General features: G+C 44.5%; 1 protein-coding gene across 1 annotated transcript in view; it reads left to right on the plus strand.

The window, feature by feature from the left end:
- Positions 1-1,444: 1,444 nt before the first annotated feature.
- The window catches only part of lrig1 (leucine-rich repeats and immunoglobulin-like domains 1), a 39,851-nt gene continuing 20,777 nt past the window's right edge, over positions 1,445-20,518 (plus strand). Inside the window, exons 1-3 of the mRNA XM_080495082.1 lie at positions 1,445-2,288; positions 14,827-14,898; positions 16,286-16,360. Coding sequence (XP_080351208.1) covers positions 2,086-2,288; positions 14,827-14,898; positions 16,286-16,360 — 350 coding nt within the window. The 5' untranslated portion in view covers positions 1,445-2,085. The remainder of the gene's footprint in view (positions 2,289-14,826; positions 14,899-16,285; positions 16,361-20,518) is intronic.

A 20,518-nucleotide genomic window follows, 5' to 3' on the forward strand; every position in this document is an offset into this window, starting at 1 on the left:
ACACACACGCACACACACACACACACACACACACACACACACACACACACACACACGCACACACTTTCTATTGGTAAAACGTGTGAAATAAGTAAAAAACCCCAGAATGTGGAAAACAAACTGCACTGTTTGAGGCAACATCACACCAACTGGATATTATAAAGTCATCCAAAAGCTGATATGTTACAGACCATTCTCAAAGGGATTAAGTAACATTGTAAGTTTTTCAGGCATGTTTGATTTGAGTATTTATTTTTCTGATAATCTTTTACTTTTTGTCCTGAATCCAAACACACATATTTGGACTTTCTGCTCATTATGCTCTTAAATGGGCAAATATCATGTTTATCATCTATTTATGATGACTTGACAGAGGTGACGTGTTAGGAAAATGAGCCACAAACACAATTTTAAGATGGGATTGTGAAATATCGAGAATTCCAAAGACATCTGCGCAATGTGTGTAAATATTAGGCTTTGGGAGGATTGGACTGATTATTGGTGATAATTGGTTTTATCTGTTATACTTGTTTCTTGGCATAAATACTCACCATTTTTTTTTAGCTTGTCATTAATCTTCTTAGCTTTTCATTAACACTGTTATTGTTCGTGATGAAGGTGCTTAACAATATGCTGTATGTGTGTGTGTGTATGTGTGTCTAAAAAAAGTTGAAAATGGTCAAGACCGATCATACCTTGTTTAGTTGAAACATTGATTTCTACTTTTTACTTTTACACATCAGGTACATTTCAAGATGAAAGGATGGAATTAGACCTTCTGCTTCTACGAGAGACTTTTCTCCACAAGTTTCTGTACTTCTAATTGAATAATGAGAGTTGTTTTCCCCTCCATCTCTGATAGACGTGCACTACTTTAACCAACATTCTGTTGATTGAAGTAGTGCACTGTCTCTCTTCCCCCTCACTGTCGGGTGGCGCGTAGTTTATTTTTCCTTTCACATGTAAATCTCGACGTCAGCCCTTCTAACAAACACTATATTGCTGGAGTAATTATGTTATTATGGCTTGTTATAATGCGATTATAGCGGCTGATCTGGGGTGATTGTGTCTTTAAGAAGCAGTGAGAGTGAGAGGAGGCGGTGCGGTTTCACACCCCGGGGTGGGAAACATGGGCGGGGCCAGTGGCCTCTGACTGACAGGCGCTCAAAGCCGTCGACCAATCAGCGACCACTCTGAGCCGGGACCAGCCAATGAGAGCGCTGCAGGGGCGGCCTTTAGAATCGCTGTTGTGCTTCCAACGTGGGGACCACGGAGCGATCAAAAAAAAGAAAAAAAAAGAAAAAGAAGTAACTCGGGGGAAAAAACTCCCGGTGGTGGCGGACGATCGGAAAGGAAAAGAAAGGAGGGAGGGAAGGGGGGGTGGGGTGGGGGGGGGAACTCAATTTTGCTATTAACCGGATCGTGGAGGTTTGGTGACCGCAGACTGCACCTGATAAGCTGTCGGTGGAGTTCCTCCTGGATGGGACCGAGTTGGATGTACTGCCGCCGGAGCCGCTGCTCGGACCGCATCGATATGACAAGAGACAACATTTCTACAAGTTCTCTCCACTTATAACTTATTAACTCCACTTCCAGCTCCGTTGTGGACAGTTAAAGCTCCACTAGAACTTGGCGGAGTCGCTTTTTTTTCTTTAATAGTTGAGCGGAGTTTTGAGAGGAGCGTGTGTTATTCCCAGAGAGTCCCTCTGACACGTTTTTCTGATGTGTCACCGACTTTCTGGTTCTTTGGGAGAAAGACTTTTAACTTTTTTTTGACCTCATTTAAAGTCAAAACCAGGGATCGTCTGAAGCGTGGATGTGCGGGTCAATCTGTGAATCAGACGTATTAATCCCGTGTTGGACGACCGGAGGAGAAAGTTGGAGCCAGAAGTCAGAAATGAATGTCGTGTGGACTGAAAACGCTTTCCCTCATGTAGTATCAACAAAAAGACATTTAATGTGATCCGGAAAGCTTACTTTTTTTTTAATTATTATTTTTTTCTGCATTTTTTTTATTTTTTATCCTGGCTTGAAAGAGAGAAAAGAGAGAGACAAGAGCTCCGCGCTATTAAAACTGGATACAAAATGGCGGCGCTCCCGGGACGATTTGGATTTGTGTCTGCTTTTGTTTTTTATTTAATTTTATCGCTCCAGCTGTTTCACAGCTTCGTCCTGGGCTCAGATTTAGCCTGTCCCTTGAACTGTACGTGTGCCGGAGACTCGGTGGACTGTAGCAGCCTGGAGCTGACGGCGACGCCTCTGGACCTTCCAGTCCGGACTGTCTCCTTGTAAGTAAAAAAGAAACAAGCCAGGACTATTTATTGACCGGTCCATAACCGGGTATCGCGGTCTGTAGAGGCGAGGTACTCAATAAGGCACACTTTTAAAACTTATTCCAGAGTTATACACGCGTATAAAAGACACGGGTTTGCTGTGCAGGAATCCCGTCAGAGGGGATTCTTGCGGTTCTGGAGTTGCATAATTGCCCATCAACTGTAACGGGGAAAGAGGGCAGCTGTCACAGGGGCTATTTTTGTTCCCCCACAAGTACCTCCAAGTAGTGAAACTTTTCCCCATGTTCCTCCACATTTAGGTGTCCCTCTCATTCCTCCCCAACCTCCTCCTCTCCAAAGGTCCCTGCACCCCACTGTGGCACTAACAAACCCACCCAAGATCAGACAGTCCCCCAACATAAAGTTGTGTCTCGTTTGTGAAAATCACCAATGAATCTCCCACTTAATCTTTTCCTCGCAGAGATCTGTTACATTTCAGGAGCTTCCTCACCTTACATGCAGCCTTGATGCTTTGTACTTACAGGTTAACAGGTGTTTTTAATTCAAAGGATTTAAAAAGAGTGTTTCGTTACTTCATTTCCATTTTGGACATCACCTCAAGCAAACAGGTGGATCTGTTGCGTGCATTTCTTAATATTACTTCACAATTTATTAAAGGTAACTATTATTTATATCACTGTCCACTTGCTGCTGCAGCAAAGAGAATGTCTCCAATGTGGGACAAATAAAGGGTTTTCAATCAATCAATCAGAGATCTGATAACAAAAAAACCCCCAAAAAACAACCGTATCATACTTGCACACTTCTTGTGACTTTTCACAGTTTCTGACTCATAAATCTGCTGTAGCAGTCAGAAAAACCCACGTCAAAATGAACAAAGCGTCCCCTCAGGCCCAGCAAACAAATAGACCCGGACAAGTCATAACAAATAAACGCCTGCATCATTCAGCTGGTTTAGTGACAGGTATTATCCCCGCATCACTTTCTGTGTCGCTCATTGTGACTGGCAAATTCAATTTTTTGATAATGAAATGGTTTTTCCCCGACTCACAAACCCCTGCGTAAGTTGGACAACAGTTGAAACCCTGTCTGCCAGCTCATTGAGGGAAATAAGCCAAATTGGGGCATTGTTTTGGAGCAAATTCTCCAATCGTTGGGGAACCTGAGCACTTATCAGAGCTGAATAAGGCGGCGGACTTTCACACGACACTGCTCTCTATCCTCCTCGGTCAACATTTTGGCTGTGGCTGCCACTGCCATGCCCAGTTGCTCGCTCCCAGTGACACTCGGTCATCTTGTTCGGGAGACTTTTCGGCATCTGTTCCAGTATTTGTTTGTGGTTTTGAACCCGAGGTCAAAGACCAAAGGCCCAAAAAGTCCTCTGACTCCCAGGTTCCTGTGTGAGGCAGTTTATCTTTCTCTGTGAAGTCAGGAATGCAATTTTGTGAAAAAAGTCTCCCAAAAAAAGCATGAATAACGGCACTTGTGTCAGCGTAGCGACACTGCCCCGAAGCACCACTTGGCCAACATCAAGTGCAGGGGCTGTTTATCATGCATTTACACAGACAGACACTTCTTTTCCTGTCCTCGAACAACAATGAAGGCCCATTGTATTGACAAGGGTCCCAGCAGAAACAGCTGCTCGGAAACCTTTTTGGTTTGTGCAAAGACAGAGACCTGCTTCAAGTCTGCTTCTGTTATCTCACCCAGAGCTTATCGGTCAAGACTTAAGGACCCGCAATCTTGTTGTTTTCAAAGGGTATAGCTTTATGGCTCTGAATGATCTTTTAAAACACCTAGGTTACATATTTCCACACCACGGATGATAGTAACACTATGTTGGCAGGGACCTCAAAGGGAACCAGCACTGTTCCTCTTGTGCTTGTAAACAAGCCAGATTGGCATATGATCACTGTGAAACAGAAGAGGCAAATGCTTGCCTTACTCGTGGTCTACTCCCAATTATGGAGTACCTAAGGCCACATTTGTCAAATTGTTAGAACGTCTTCTTCTTCTTCTTTTTTTTTTTTTTAGTTTTACTTATTGAAAGTTGCAGAAAGTGTGTGCTGTATGACACCCTTCTACTAGATGAAAGGCGATTTGAAGTGTTGTTGCAAATGACAACAAAGTTTACACGTCAGTGCTCCGAGAGACATGTCAGCCCGTCCGCAGAGCTTTCTGGTCTTCGACGAGCCTCTGAAAACACTTCCTGTGCCCAGGCTGCTTGAGATAGCTTCATGTTGGCAGGCAGCTCAAAAAGAAACGGCGCTGCACCTCTGGGCTTTTGTAAACGGGACAGATCCCAACAATATCACAGTGAAACTAAAGAGAGAAGTAGTCAACGCTTTACTAGTATTTGGAAAGTACTTGAGTGGAGGGTTGCTCTGATTCTGGTTGAAAACGAATGCAGTAAGATGACAGAACAGATAACAGAATACGTTTCAAACGATAGCGAGGCTTACAGCACCGTGCAACAATATACGTTTCCTCCCCTCCACGGGGCTTTGAATGATCCTTAAACTGAAGTTGCAGTGTGATTCCACGACGAAGTTTGTCCACTTATGTGGTTGAAAAGTTTCATTGTGGTTTTGTGAGGCAGTTTTTCATTAGTGCGTATCCATGTGAGAATGTAGAATGTATGTATGCTTTATGGTATGCCCAGGTGAAATGGGATCTATAGTTTTTTTTAGCAGGTTCATAGAGCAAATCCTAAACCGCAGTGCAGGAATGAAACTTTCCGAATCTCCACAGACCTGACAACCCTCCGTTTTAAATAAAGTCTCCCCTCAGGCATGTTAGCCAAGCAAAGTCAGCACGGTATCAGTCATCTATGTTATGTTTACACCAAGGAAGAAGCAGCAGCAGCAGCAGCAGTGTGAGGAAGGACAGTATCAGTGGATGTCAACAAATCCAAGTCACCCTCGCCAAGCCTTCCTTCCTCCCTCTCTCTTTTGACACATGCAAATGTTTAGGTCATAAGACTCCCCTGCAGGATTTAACTGCTGAATAAATATCCAAAGCTGGTGTGACTGTTTTTGCGAAGCATCAAGAAGTAGCCATACGTACATGCAGGCTCGCTTGGAACTCTCAGTGTCCTTAAAGCTCTTGCTTTGCCGCCTCTACAATTATGAGGAGACGTTCTAACCAGTATTACTCAAATGAAGGATTCCCACCCTTTTGTGTGGGTGAAAAGCGATTGTGCTGTCATGTAGCTGTCGTAATTATCTCTGTGTAGGGATTACGGTAATGAACCTCAGGGCTATTGTGTTTGCAACAGCTTACAGTGAGGGAAGTGTAGAAACGTTTCAGGATTTTCGGAGGCCTTTTGGCTATGTTTCTGGTTTTAATGTCGAAGGTTCGAATATAAAACACCAGACCTGACTTTATATGACCACAGTCGGAGTCTGGAAAGGATTTCTCGCTGAAAACAAGTTGTTGTGGTTCAACTTTTACAGCAGTAACATTGTTGGGTTTATGCGTGCATTATTCGTGAGGGTAAAACTAAGGCGTGAGCACTAACTTCTCTAATAATCAGTCATATTTAAATAAAAATAAAAGTGATGTTAACTTTTAAGACATCCAAATTCATCAGTAACATTAATACGGGCTTCAGTTTGAGTTTGGCTGTCCACTATATAGTGATGTTTTTCCTGCATGACATTATAACCCCACATATTTCTTAGTAATTGTAACACGAAATACATTTAATTCAATTCGTCATTGATTGGTAAATATCCGATTGAAATACATATACAGTATACTACTTTTGGGTGTTGGTTCTCAGATTAGGGTGATTTAAATGGCTGACTGTTAAAGCTTATAAACAGATAACATAGAAGGTGTTATCCGAGACGATGGCGTTAATAAAATTGGAACAAATCTGTTGCTCGCCGATAATACATTTCGGAACACATCTTGCACACTTATTTATTTATGTACATGATTTATATCTTTTCTGGCTAGTAAGATATGATGATAGTACTAGTGACCACAGAAGCAGTGGCTGCCCCATGTTGTTCTGCTGCAGTTGAGTAAAAAAATCTGAAGCTGCAGCGATACAATCTCCGATCAGACAAGACTCCTCCAGATCTGCTCCCCACAAGAAAAACACAGTAAATGAACGAGATCCATTGTGAAAATCTACAGAGCTTTTTTTAGTCGTAAAAAGCAACGTGGAAGTCGTGTTATTTGTCCAACAAGCAGTGCAAATTCAAGCGATCGACTCATCACTCTGACGGTGTCCATTTGAAAGGTTAAAGCGTGTGTAATACTTTAATGATAGCCCCTGTCCTCCTGTCTTTAATCACGCACTCCTTGCTTGATTTTGTCAGAATAATTCTGGCGAAATAAATGAGTGTTTGTCCAGGGACGATGGGTGGCTAGAGGGCGAGTTGTGGCCCTGCAGTCCATCCATCAGGAGCAAGTCGCTGGTCCTCTGAGGCACAAATAAGTCCCTTTTTCTCAGTGAAAAAAGGGGGGGGGAAGCACTTAATGCTCTCCAGTTGTCAAAATAGTCCACTGATTTTAATGGTCTTCTGTGAGTAAGTGGCCTTGATGAGGATTTGGGAAAACAAAAGTACTGGCACATCCTGGCAGGTCTGTGAAGGAACGAGGGGAGACTGATGGTTGCCTTGGCTTTACTCAACCTATTCTCTATAGGTTGGCTCTAACAGTTGTTTGTCGCAATCCTGGTTCCAGCCAGACTTGATCTTCAAGAAAACACACAATATTAAGTACTTAGAACTTCATCTCAACCTCATTTGTTGTCAACTTTTCCCCCCACACTCCCTCTTCACCCTCAGTTGCTTTGCACCAGTGCTCCAATCTAACAAACTGACCGCCGGTCTCCGAAGCTTGTCTGTTGTTTTTGATCGATGAATCGCCTAATAACATTCAAAGCAAGTTTGCTCTCACACAGTCACATATTGGCTCTCAGGAGTGGCGTCTTATCTTATTTGTAGCCGCAGTAATGTGTATAAAAAGCATTTTTGCCCACAGTGCCACAGGCGTAATGGGGTTTTGTGAGTAAATAAAAGCATGAGCATTACTAATTTTGGCAGTGATTGCTGTGGTTGGAGGGAGATAAAACAGATACAGGATGTCTGTTTGCCAGCGTCTCTCAGTCTTCTCACATATGAGATTGTAAAGTCCATTTTCCTGTTGCAGAAATAAATGCGCCTTTATGAGCTTTGTTTTTTTTGTTGGTTTTCTTCATTTCCATTTGTTGTTTCCCCGATTTGGAAAGTCACAGTTTTCATTCGGTCTTCTGTTCCACTCTGTCATTTAGCAGTTATTGAGCGGCCGTGTCACCAGCTAGCATGGCAACATAATCTTGAATGAACCTCTTTGTTGCTCCGGAGCGGCGAGCCATGTTTAGAGGTGTTTTACATGTTTGTAGCGATCTGCTTCGGCTCAACCTCAAACCATAAACCTCACAGTTAAACCCTTATTGGTAAACACCAACTCCCCCCCCCCCCAAAAGCTGGTTTTGGTTTCTCGCCTCAGGAAATGGGTTTGTGTTGGTGGTTTTCCTGACAGGGACTGGGCGCACAGTTTGCTGGCCGGTTGTGGACCAGTAGGGAAAAAGTGCATGTGGGGGGGGGGGGGGGGGGGCTGCAGATTACCTGGCCCGGGGGAGAATAAGAGAGAAGGCGGAGGTCAATTTGAACCCAGAGCATGGAAGTGTTTTGTTAATGTCATGGTCTGCTGCTGCTGCTGCCTTCAGGCGGGTTCCACTCGCTGGTGAAAGTCCTGTCAGTGGTCAGAAACCTCAACCGCTGTCACACATGTTGCAACACAGAGAGGAAGCCCGGAGGAAATGAAACATTAAAAGGACCGTCTGCTTGAATGTCACAGTTTGGCGAGGACAAGGTTTTCATTTTTCAGCCGGTGATTTGTTTTACTTATCCTTATTAGTAAGCATGCAAAAATCATTTTCATGCACCGCGACTACTTTCGCCCTCGGCTCAGAGTTTCTGTCACGGCGCCTTCTGCTGTTAGTAGACTTGGATCTGATATAAGTGCACTGAAGTAGCGTTTCGTCTTTGGCTTAAACAGCAAATCTTTATGCTGAGATGCAGCAGCAGCAGCAGCACTCAGCAGGGTTTACTCTCTTGTGGGTTTTTTTCGGCATTGCTCTCTACAGAGCCTTGTAATTTTGTGGTATTGGGAGTCATTATACCCAGTTTGTTTATTGTCATAGTTTTCTGCTAGCTTTGTGACTGGCGTATCCTCTGGCAGATGTTTTAAAGTCCCAGCTTACACGTTTGGAAGGGTTTCGGATGATGTTATCGTTGGCACCAGATTTTTATCGGCTACTTTTTTTTTCTTCCCGCCTTATCAAGTTGTTTGAGGCGAAGGTTTGGCCGCAAGCTCTGAGAGAGCCAAACTCAAAGTGGCGATATCTTTGCGAGGCCTTCATTTAAGCAGCCCAGACCACTCACGCGTCACGCTGGCGTTGGACAAACGAGGAAGACCCAGCAAAGGTTAAGTCCCCCGCTCTAATAACAACGAGATAAAGTCTGACATTTACATGAAGATATGGAATGAGCTCACAGCCTCACTTTTGGCTTTAATGACAATCAAACAGCTGCTACCACAAGTCATTCTACAGGAATCCAGTCAGCAGAATAGATGGCCCTTTTGTGAAGACACTTTCAGGCGCCAAGTTTTTTTTTTTTTTTTTTTTTCTTCCCCTTTTCTTCTCCCCCCGACTCTTCTCCCTCTCCCCTGAAGTCAGTGTCTACAAAGTGGGCTTGATCAATGAATCATCTGTGAATTCTCTACATCTGGTAAGAGTTTGGAGAATTTGGAGAAGATGTTAGAAAAAAAAGCGTGACTTGGACTGAGAGAGCGGTACTGCGCAAGTGAAGCAACGTCTGCCCAGAAAACAGGAGGTGCTTGGAGACGGGAGGGGGGTGTTGGACTAAACAATCGTAACTCTACCACTCTGTCCAGCATATGTATTTTCTAATGCTGCAGAAAAGAGATTTGGTGTCTAGACTCCCACTGATTTACGTGCAATTAGTATTAGTGAGTAATTATTGCTCTACTTGGAAAACAAACATCGGTTTTGAGAACTTCGACCAAATGAAAATGGTTCTCACTTTGAAGTTGAGCTTTCTGTAGACCACGAGAATAAACTCCTCCGAGAGCAGATACAGTGTTTGAGTTCTAATTTATGACTCATAAAGTTTATTTTTATTGACTAGTAGAAGTTTGACCTGTTTTTCCCTAGGTCTTGGGAATGATGCAGACTATACACATATTAGTTAAACACCACAACTTGACTTCAACTTTTCTCTACACAATGGCTTTGTGTTTGATGTTTGATGCAATGACATAACGTCCACAAGAGCATTTGGAGCCTCATTTGACAAGTTCCTATCAACAATGTGAGAGAATCTGTAGTGACTTTAAGTTGGTTTGGACGGAAATGTGAAAATCTTTTGGGCCTGTGGTAACCACAGTTCTTAATTTAGCCATCTCACTCGGGAAATCCTTTAGAGGCCAAGTATCTGGGAGCACAACTTCTAACTTATTTCCACATAATCATGGGTGCATGTGGCCTGGGTTCGTTCATACACACTGAAGCCTGCGAGGTTGTGATTGACCTCCTCATCCGGAGTGTCCGGGCTGGTGTCGCCCGGCCCAGCCATAGGTTCACGTCGGGCCTCGGGCTACTGCAGACTCTTTTTTCAACCTTGTCCCTGTTTGTTTGGAGGGCCCCGCTCCGTCTCCTGCTCCCGAGAGCGGTGCGCTGCACATGGTCCCAAGATGTGGCTCACTCTTCCTGCCTCGGAAAACTTCAGAAACAGAGTCACGCTCCGGGCCTGACTGATTTCAAAGGGCCGAGCAGCTTCTTTGTTGAGTTGTGTGGGGGCGTCGGGAATCTGTAATGCAAATGGTGAAATATGCCGACCCCATATGCGCTGCGTCTCTCTGATGTTGTACCTAAGCGCCCCCCCCCCCCCCCAGGAGCTCACGCTTGCTGGCAGTTTTTCATGGATTTTAGTGAATCGGATTTATCACTGTTGTAACAAATCTTATTGGCCGGCTTATGCTTTTAACCTTGTCAAAGTTGATAAGATATCGTCTGCTTTTCTCCTCCTCCTCTTTTCCCTCCTGTTTGACTTGTGTGTAAAATGGTGGCCTGAAGCTGGTGTTAGCTTTGTGTACACTCTCACCGCAGTTGCTTGGCTATAAACTGGTCCTTTATGGCAGGAAGAGCGGTGTGTGTGTGTGTGTGTGTGTGTGTGTGTGTGTGTGTGTGTGTGTGTGTGTGTGTGTGTGTGTGTGTGTGTGTGTGTGTGTGTGTGTGTGTGTGTGTGTGTGTGCGTCTACCTCTGGCTCTCTGACACGCAGGTTATTATTTGACTGGTTTTATGATGCTCTGAAAGCAACCGCATTAAAGGGCCTTTGTTTCGCAGTGGGACTGCAGGAGGCTCATCACTGACATCACTTCACACTTTCCGCGAGCAAAGTTCGCGCCACATTTATCTGCGCTGGAAACGGGAAAGATAATGATGATGTATCTCTGTGTGTGCGACTCCCTGCTCCGTCCCTCCCACCCGGCACCCCCCCCCCCCCCCTCCCACACACAGACTATGAGCTGACTTACAGGCATAGTGTCATTTGCTATGACATCACTCCAGCACTCCCAGCTTTCGCTCAACTCCCACAGCAGCCATAACACAGCTATTTTTTAAAGCACTTTAATGAGTTTTGGTTGTCAAATCAGCTACGTGGTCCAGCAATGACGGTTTATTGCAGGCACTGAGCCCTGTTTTTCTATTGCGAGACAGATGCTTCATCAAACGGGCCTTTTATGAGGTTATCACTTGGTCTTTTGAAGACGTCTTTCCCAGGTTGGCTGAGACAGAAGCAAATGTTCAGATCACTCTTGTTGGCCCTCCAGTAATTAGTTGACTGAGGATGATATCAGTTGTCTTGAATGATAAATAGGACTGAAGCTAAAAGCATTTCTCTATATGATCCAGCAGTTGTTTTGCCTATTTTTTAGGTTGTTTTAGGTGCTTTTACACAAACTAATGCAGCAAAAAGTGACAGTTTTAGTCTAAAATGAATGGCAAACAGCACATTCTTCATTCGAGTGGTTTTCATGGTTAAGGAATAGAAGTTTTGAAAGACCTGCACCCTAGAAGTCTGAGTTCTGAGTCTGAACTCAAAGAACTTTGAGGAATCCAAGTAAGACAGTGTTTGACCTGGATTTTTTAATAGCTTCAGCAGTTTCTGTTTTTTTAACCGTTTCAATAACTTACACATGCAACTTTGCCACAGTAAGAAGTTATAATATTCCTGCGAGGTTAGCACAGCACAGTGTTTTTATATATACTCAGAAAGCGTTAACACAACACTGAGTTGCATGGAGGTGTCCATGTTTTTGGATTTGCAATAGGAACATGACAGCCCGACTTTTCTAGCTAATGTAGAAAGGTTTTCATGAGTTGCCAGTTCAAGAAACAATATAAACGCAGCAAAAGAGGTGACATCACATCCCCCAGAAAAGAATCAGACCGTATCAAAGATTGTTGGTAATGTCATGGGTAAGTTCAACCTATCCTTTCATTTCTTACCATATTGTATGAATTATATCTGAAACCCCTTTTTTACTTCACTGGGCAAGAAGAGGTGAATGTCTTCACTGGACGACGTTGGGTTTACAGTTTCTTTTTTTTACTTTTGAGAAAAAAAACTAAGTGCTGAATTCATTGTTATTTCAACAACTGGAAATATCTTTCAAAAGTATCATTTGATCGTTCAACGTCTGTAATTTGACATTTAACTCCATTCATTGTTAGGCAAGAAGTCGTAATTATTGTCATCATGCGTGATTATGCCACCGCATTGATTCGTGACCTTTCGTGCTCAGCGGAGGTGTTATTTTCTTCTTGCAGATATTGTTTGTGACATGTGGGACATTGGACTGAGGTGGCCCAGGACTGGCTGGGTGGGGTTGGAAGGTGGGATTGTAACTGTGCCTCTTTATCCCATATGAGCCCCCCTCTACAGCTGCCCTCTTGTTTCATGTCCCTCCAGTTCTGCTGACAGAAAGTGGGCTACTCTGACCTTTGTGCTCGCTGGTGGCCAGTATAGCTGCAGCTCCAGTGTGGACTGGATCACGAATGTTAAATATGGCCTGCTTTTGTTATATTTAGATCTAATTGTTCAAACGTGCACACCTTGATGCCATACAGCATCTTGAAACTGGCGGGGGAAATGACTACTGGGCTCAACCTGCGTCAACACATTATCCCACATTTTCTTTATTTAGGTTCTTGTGAGTTGGATGGCGCTGACTAATGTCGGAACAGTCCTGCCCATTATGGGCGTTCCATTCAAGGGAAGGCAGCGTTTAAACCATTCAAAGAATTTTGCTAAGTAAATTGCTTCGTGCTTAATCACAGCATCTCAACAACACATCCTTTTTCTAATGGCTGAAGCACAAAGCCTACTCTTACAAAGGTTCAACCCTGGTCTAGATTTTGATCTTAATGTGATTTTGCAGTTCCTATTCATGCGCATCTTCCTGTGTGGTGAAACACCAACACACTCTAAATGACTCCAAGGCCTCGGATCCTAAATTCTGCCCGTAAGAGGTTGAGCATCAGCCCACTGTCTCTCTGAAAACCATTTGCCCCTGTTTGCTCTAAAGCTTCCTCTACTCGTACATGAAAAAAACTTTATCTTCATCGGCTCTACAGTAGGTGCTAAAACACTGTGGAACTTATCTCATCTGATAGGGGAGTTAAAATTAATCTGACCGAATGAAGTCCAGAGAAAAAGACTCAGTTGTGTAAACACCATACTTGACTGAGAAAAAGCCACATGCCTGTTTGTGCACCGACACACACACACACGCCCATGCACGTACTCGCACACAAAGGACTAGTTTTGTTTATTGCCACGGCCTTTAGCACCGGCATGGCAGGTTTGGCTCACAAATGTGACTTTTTTTTTTTTCTTCTTCTTTTTTAAAATTCTCCTGGTCTCCTAGTCTGCTTGTGTTGTTTGGTCATTCTTCATTTTAAGCTTTGAGTGTCACACAAATGAACACATGCATGGCTAAATTCCTCCACTTCACTTCAAAATGCTAACTGAGGTAAACTCCTCGACCTGATCACAACTCCTGATTGCCCCTCCGGTAGACAGCGCTCTCCCAAGTTCATGCTGTCTCTGCTGCACAAATGTCTACGTGTGTGTGTGTGTGTGTGTGTGTGCTGGACGATTCTCCATACCTCCAGGCAGTGGCCGTAACGAGGTAATTGCCTCCCGTTGCAGGGGACGACAATTTAGCAATTGAGGCCACAATGGGAGGTTCCCCAGTAATTGATCGCAACATAGACATGCATGCACACCTCCTTGTCAGTCCTTTGCCTGCAGGGCAGATACATACTCTGCTATTATCTCGTCTACACACACACACACACACACACACACACACACACACACACACACACACACACACACACACGTACGCACACACACAGTATGTGTGGAGTAGGAGGCTGTCATTATCTGCAATTGAGCTCTGAAGACAAGAAAGGGAAATCTGCCAAGTGACGTTGATCAGTACAAATTGTTTTAAAAAGTTCATGCTGCACAGCTTTCTTTATATGCATTCCCGTCCCGCTCACGGTGCAGTGTGCAGAGGTTCTCTGCCCTCGCAGGTCCTTTAAGGCCACGGCGGGACAAGAGAATGAGGAATGTGTTAAATCAGGTAAAAGTGTCCCTGCAGTCTCTGGGAACAAGTAGCCATCTCTCGGCAGGCCTGTGAAACATTCCTGGGTCGTCTCTCACGTCTGGTCAGAGGGACGGAGGGGCGGGAGGCGGGCGGCTCGGAGCTGTGGGCTCCCTTTGTCTCGCCCGGCCTAACCCCACCCCACAAACACAAACAGCGCTCTCACTGCGGCTGCCTCGCTGCCAGCGGGCAAGCCGCATGCCAGCGTGTGTGTGTGTGTGTGTGTGTGTGTGTTTGTAGAGGGGGCAGTGATCGCAGTTATTTATGCATGAAATAAGCTCAATTCACATGCGGTGGGAATCTCAATTCGAAATGCGTGTTGGGCTCACCCACCTCCTCCTTGCCCTCGCAGGCCTCATTCACTCGCTCCCTGACAGCAGTGTCTCTGTATCAACAGACAAATCACTCTCTAATAAGCCTCGGTGCAAGTCAAGTGCCAGCTATTAAATACACTGTTAGCCGAAAGTGCAAATTGACTGCTGCAGATGAATGGCCTGCGGGTTATGTTTGGAAAGTGAGCCAGGAGAGAGACACCCTGTATCGATAGTATCGACCGTGGTCCTCCTCGAAGGCCGACTGGATTTATGCGCCGCAGTATTTGGAGGCGTACTTAATGTGGACGGATGAGGCAGTTTGTCAAATGGGAGATATAATTGTTGCCATCGACCGAGGTCCCAGTTTAAACTACGCAAAATAAAACAACTTAAAAAAATGCAATAAATGAACAAATGAGCCGTTTTATGAACATTGCCTTTTCTTTTTTTTTTTCAGAAATCTTGGCCACAACAAACTAACGGTCATCAATCCCGAAGCCTTTGCCCACCTTCTCAACTTGAGAGAGCTGTAAGTAGCCCCCCCCTTCCTTCGAACCTTTTCAAATTCACTTTGTCTGTTCCTTTATCTCTCTTCATGTGACTCCAAAAGTCGAGGACCGTTTTCCTCAATGACGAACTGCACCTCTCGTTTCCTCGCAGTCCCCTTCATACGCGTCGCCTTGAACTAAGTCCAATTGAGAATTAAGCGGCGGTTTTCTATATTAAGCCTCCCCCTCCACCACCCGATACCGTGGCCAACACTGGCCTTGTAAATATTTTATATGGTGAGGAGAGGGCTTGGCTTTGTGTCACTCAGCGCCGGTACACAAGGCACACACACACACACACACATGCGCGAGCTAACCGGTGATACACACTCTGGTGACATCTTTGGCAGGCCCGCTGGCCAGAGTCATACGCTCTTGGACATCTGTTTTACTCTCGGGTTATTTTTGGTCTTTAAAAGGATGACTTTGCCACTTGCATCTGCGGCAGACGTGACAAGTTGCATTTGAAAACTTTTTGATTTATACAGCCACGTTATTAAAGACGTGCTAAAATGGAAACGCCTCTCACTCATATGTGTCTGGAGCAGAGGTGTGGAACACATTTTCGTTCGGTTGCCACATACAAGTCAATTTCATCGTTGAGTGGATCGGACCAGTAAAGTAATGCAATAATTTGATTTAAATAAGTTGTTCTTTGTCATGGTGCAGAGTACGCGTGTTGAAAATGTCTATATTTTCACCAAACCAAACAATTACTCAGGAAAAGTACTGTAATCTCACCATAAAGCCAATTTTAACGAAACCTTCTTGCGAAACACATTGTCCAAAAATATCCCTAAAACATCCCCTATAGTTGCTGCAATATGGGTGTTTTTTTTTTTTTTACAAACTTTCCCTGGCAACATGACTTTGAGGCTCGTTTGATAGCAATGCGCTCGCTATCTTTCATGGCAGCAATGCTGACGTCTCAGTGTTGTGTTGTGTTGTGTCTGCTATTCTGAAGAAATTTGTTTGAAAATCAATGTTTTCTTTGGGATTTTGTATGAAACATTGTCTATCATCTGATGAGTCACCCTGTACTAGAGGGTGCGTCCTAACTTTTCGTCCAATAGAAAAGCGTATGCAGCTTTTCTGAAGTGTCTCCTTTGCACAAACGTGCAGTTTGCTAAGTGAAACAGCCACTCCAATGTTAACCACACCAACCGCCTCAAAAATGGAAATCAAATACTACTTGTGCATCATTTAACTGATTGTTTAAACATTACAGGGGCATTTTGAACAACCAACTTGCCATCCATAGGATTTTACCTTGGTTTTTAATAATAGGTATGCAATGTATTTTCTGTGCATCAGTCTTTCAAAGTCTCCTCTAACAGACGATCCTGTGTGTGTGTGTGTTGATTTCAGGAGACTCGACCACAATGAACTGACCTCCATACCGGATTTAGGCCAGGCTGCTTCCAAGATTGCATCGCTCTACCTGTGAGTACTGCTCGCCTTACTGCTTAACATGGTATCAGAATGGTGTGCGTCTCAGCCTGTATTCTTAGGCCAGTGGCCCCTTTGAAGCGCTCTTGAAATAGTCTCGTGACGTCTGTCCAGAGTGTGCGTTTGCCTCAGCATCTCCTCAGTAAACGCTGCAACAAAGTGAAGTTGGCAGGAACTCGGCTGTCTGAAACCGGATCAAAACCCCCCCCCCCCCACTCACTAGTTGGGCTCTGGTGCTAACAGCACAGAGTGCTTGTCTCAAGCGATCAGCATGTGGTCGAATAAGTGACTCGTCTTATTAGCCAGCCTCGTCTCCAGTGTTTAAGTGAGCCTGTGTGCGGTTCCCGCTTGGTCGCAGTTGTGAAACTGTGCCTGTGGGGACTGCCAGTGCTGGCATCTCACCGGAGATGTACTGCCGTATTTGGGAAAGGCGTATGTGTGCTTGTGTGTGTGTGTGTGTGTGTGTATGTGCTGCTAAAGTGTACTCGGCAGCCTGGTTTTTAACCCATCTCACGGAACGCTGTGGCTTTTTGGCAGTTCGCAAATACAAAGGTTTTAGGAAAATGCACAGAAAAAAATATAGACTAAATATTGATTCCAGGAACACTTCAAGGGAAATGTACTAATAGTATATAGAGTTTCTGCTCCTGCCAAAAGCAGTTAACAGCATGTGTACACACGCCGCAGTTCATTATTCATCCAATACTTTAATCTTCATTGTAATTTGAGTCCCGACACAAAATTTTTGTGTTGCTGTGACGCTCAGGAATGCCAGGAGGAATGCCATGCACACAAAACAAACAGCAGAATGAAAGGCTTGCTCAAACCAGAGCAGAATAGGCCAGAGATGAAAGTCAGAATGATATAAAAGCTTGGTGCTATGTTTATTCGAAGAAAATTATGTCACGCGCGCTCCCACAGAGGGTTGAGTATGATGGTGTCAATGTTCCGCTGGTATCATATGTTGGACGGACTGTTGTTTTTTTCCCTCCCATGTGACCAGGGAACATTCTCGCATCTCATTCAACCCGAAACAAGAAAGTCGGCCGCCCCATCTGAGTTAGCCTGCTGCTAACCCGCTAGCACCGCGCTGTATTTTCTTTCACACCTTGACTTGGCATCTCTGCTGACTGCTCAGTAGTAAAGCGTACAGCTGCCGGCTCCCGTCACATTGCCCGTCGTCATATCGCTTTCAGCGGTGAGCTTCGTGGGAGTCACACGCTCGCCTCGCCCCATGTGTCATCGGCCTGCTTCTCAGAACTGACCGTGATGCACTGATGTGGTCAGAATATTCCTGTAAGCCGTGGACAGTCGGCATGAGGGAGTTATTTCAGGTTTGACTCAGCAACCCCGACACCTGTCCGGTAAAACGGACCTTATTTCCACCGCGAGTATGTTCTGGGTCGTCTTATGAGGGTGGATCAGAGCCGTCCGAACAGAGAACAGAGCGAGTTCACCTTTACGTGCACAAACTGTGTCACAGCCTATCCAAATGATTGGGGTGTCTTTTTTTGGCCTGACTTGAGGCCTGTTGCTAGGGTGGGTGGTTGGGGGGGGGGGGGGGGGTATCTGTAGTGGCGATGGGAGTGGAGGCTGGAGGGAGGGTCAGATTTTTACAAAGCCACGCAGCTGAAGCGAAGGCCCGCTGAAGCACTTGCAGCTGCAGCTGTCAGTCACATGGCTTACAGTAAAACGGGTAACAGCGAGGAGGGGAGGAAGGATGAGAAAACAGGGAGGGATGTGAATAGTGTCGGATCGGGATGACATCACCGCATGTTGAAAGAGGACTGGTTAAGGAGAAGTGGTGGAGGAGATAGTAGGAGGGTGCAGACAGAGGAAGAAGGGGAGTGAACGCAGGCTCTGGATTATTATTATTTTTTTCCCTCTAAAAATTGAATCCAGTGCACCAACCGCCGAGCCCTCTGGACTATGTGAGCGTTTTCAATGCACACTGCAGGCCACTGTTGTGCCATGAGTTGGAGATCGTCTGGAATGTTGTCTGACTACAAGTTTGTGTGAGACAGCAGCGCTCATACAAACAAACAAATTGAGAGGGAGTCTTTCTTCAGCCGCTCGCCCTCCAGCGAATTCTCAAACATTTGAGCATCATTCATATGCGGTTGCTACTGTCTGAACATCCAACACTTGTGTCTGCCAGCGTACCAGTTAGCTCCTGGATAATATGATTAACATTTACTGGTGGAAGAGGAACAAAGTAAGACATGGTTGCATTGACCACTTGGTATGATCCATCTTGGGCAGAATCATATTGAAGGTATATAACACTGTTCGATAGAAGACATCAATATCAGCTAAGAAAATAAGTTGTAAAAAAGCACGAAAACATCAGTACAGTCACCAGAAATGCACAGTACAAAGCAAACTCCAAAAAAGTCTCTTCGTCACATGGTTAGAAGTCAGAATCCTAAGTTTGTGTCAATGGTCTGGACTGGAAACACAATCGAACAAAGACAAGCCAAACACGACAGTCCATTACGATACAAACGGAGGTTCTCCATCGTCCCAATTATTTTACTCTCATACTCAGCAAACCCTCCACAGCTGTGCATCAGACCGCTTGGTCTGTGCTGGACAGTTTTTGTAATTCCACATGGATCCACCCTCCACGCTCAGCACTCATCTGACATATTTCACTTGTTTATGGTGCTCTCCTTTAACCCAATTGCTATGTTTCTTATTACTTTATTTTATTGAGTTGTATTTTAATGCCTTCAATGCGCCTGTAAAGCTCTTTAAATTACCTTGTGCCTGAATAGCGCTATTAAAAATAAACTAAACTTGCCTTGATTTACTTACACTGTCTGTAAATGAAATGCACTCAAGGTCTCTGAAGCTCCTGAGTAATACACAATTTATCATATTTTGAGGGGAAGACAGCTGGGATTTGTTGGCCGAGGTAAAAATACACTAAATTCTGTGCTTTACTGTGGTGAAGGGACCACCTTTTGTGTATTTATGGAACAGCCATATTCAGCACTGCTTTTAAAAGTGCTCGTCACTTAAGAGGTAATTATCAGCTTGTGAAACAGTTGGTGAATTGAGACCAGACAGTTCTCGGGGCTATTGTGTAGGAAAGCTACCCCACCTTCCCTGACGTGTACTCACATAGCTTGAAGCTGGTCTTTTGTCTTTTGTCTTCCATTCCACCAAAGGGTCCTCTGAAATGACATAACAGAGCTCATGGAATCACTTTATTTGGGCGTTTTCTTGAACTTAAGTATCTCTGGAGCTGAACCTACCAGATGCGCCAGAACTTAAGCAAAGCCTGGTTTTTGTTGGTCATGCTGGAGATTGGTTCATTCATCTTTTTTTGGGGGTTCTGGGTCGTCCTGTTTGCCGTCTCCTCGGTTTGTTCTTCAGATGTTGATGCGTTCAGTTGGATTTTATGCCCTGACGGGACAAAACAATACAAAAAGATGAGATGTGTTTTTTGCCATTTGACCTTCTGTTTTACGTGGGCGCTCCGGCTCCATTTATGAATTAGGAACCAACAGTTTCTTTCACATGAGGGGTTAGCGCTCGCTCCAAACCAATGACTGAAAATATGCATTTTTACCGCAGGAACTTCATCATACGTAGTACGAACTGTCATAGGGACTTTGTGCGTTCCAACAGCTGAATTGCGTGTCTAAATTTAGTTCAGAATAGTTGTTTTTTTTGTACCCTTAAAAATTCCCTGGCCATGGGTACATACCAAAGGTTCAGAAACTGTGGGCGTGTGGTCTGCAGTGCTAAAGATCGGATTGGATGCTTACTGGCTGTATCACATTTAACCCCATTTAAAAAAAAGAAAGAAAAGAAAACCACTGAAAGCTTCTCTTCCTTTATCTGTATTGAAGACCTGAAGCTAAAGGTCCTCTGTACTTTTGATTGAAATGCGGTTATAAATTGCTTCCAGACAGGAAGACATTCTGGGTTTACCCTGGTGTGAACATGCAAAGGTTCTGGTGGTGTATCAAAGGCTTGTACTATTAACCCATCTGTTCCGAGCCAATTCACAGTCTTGGAAGGTTTGAACTTGCTGATGTGCTCTACAGAATTACAAAGAAGGGCAGAAATTCCTAAAGAGGAATGCTTTTTGGCTGCTACTGATTTTCTTAGCGCTCTTCTTTCTTCCTAATCTCTTGCTTA

Source organism: Blennius ocellaris (assembly GCF_963422515.1).
Source record: "Blennius ocellaris genome assembly, chromosome: 4".
Taxonomy (NCBI): domain Eukaryota; kingdom Metazoa; phylum Chordata; class Actinopteri; order Blenniiformes; family Blenniidae; genus Blennius; species Blennius ocellaris.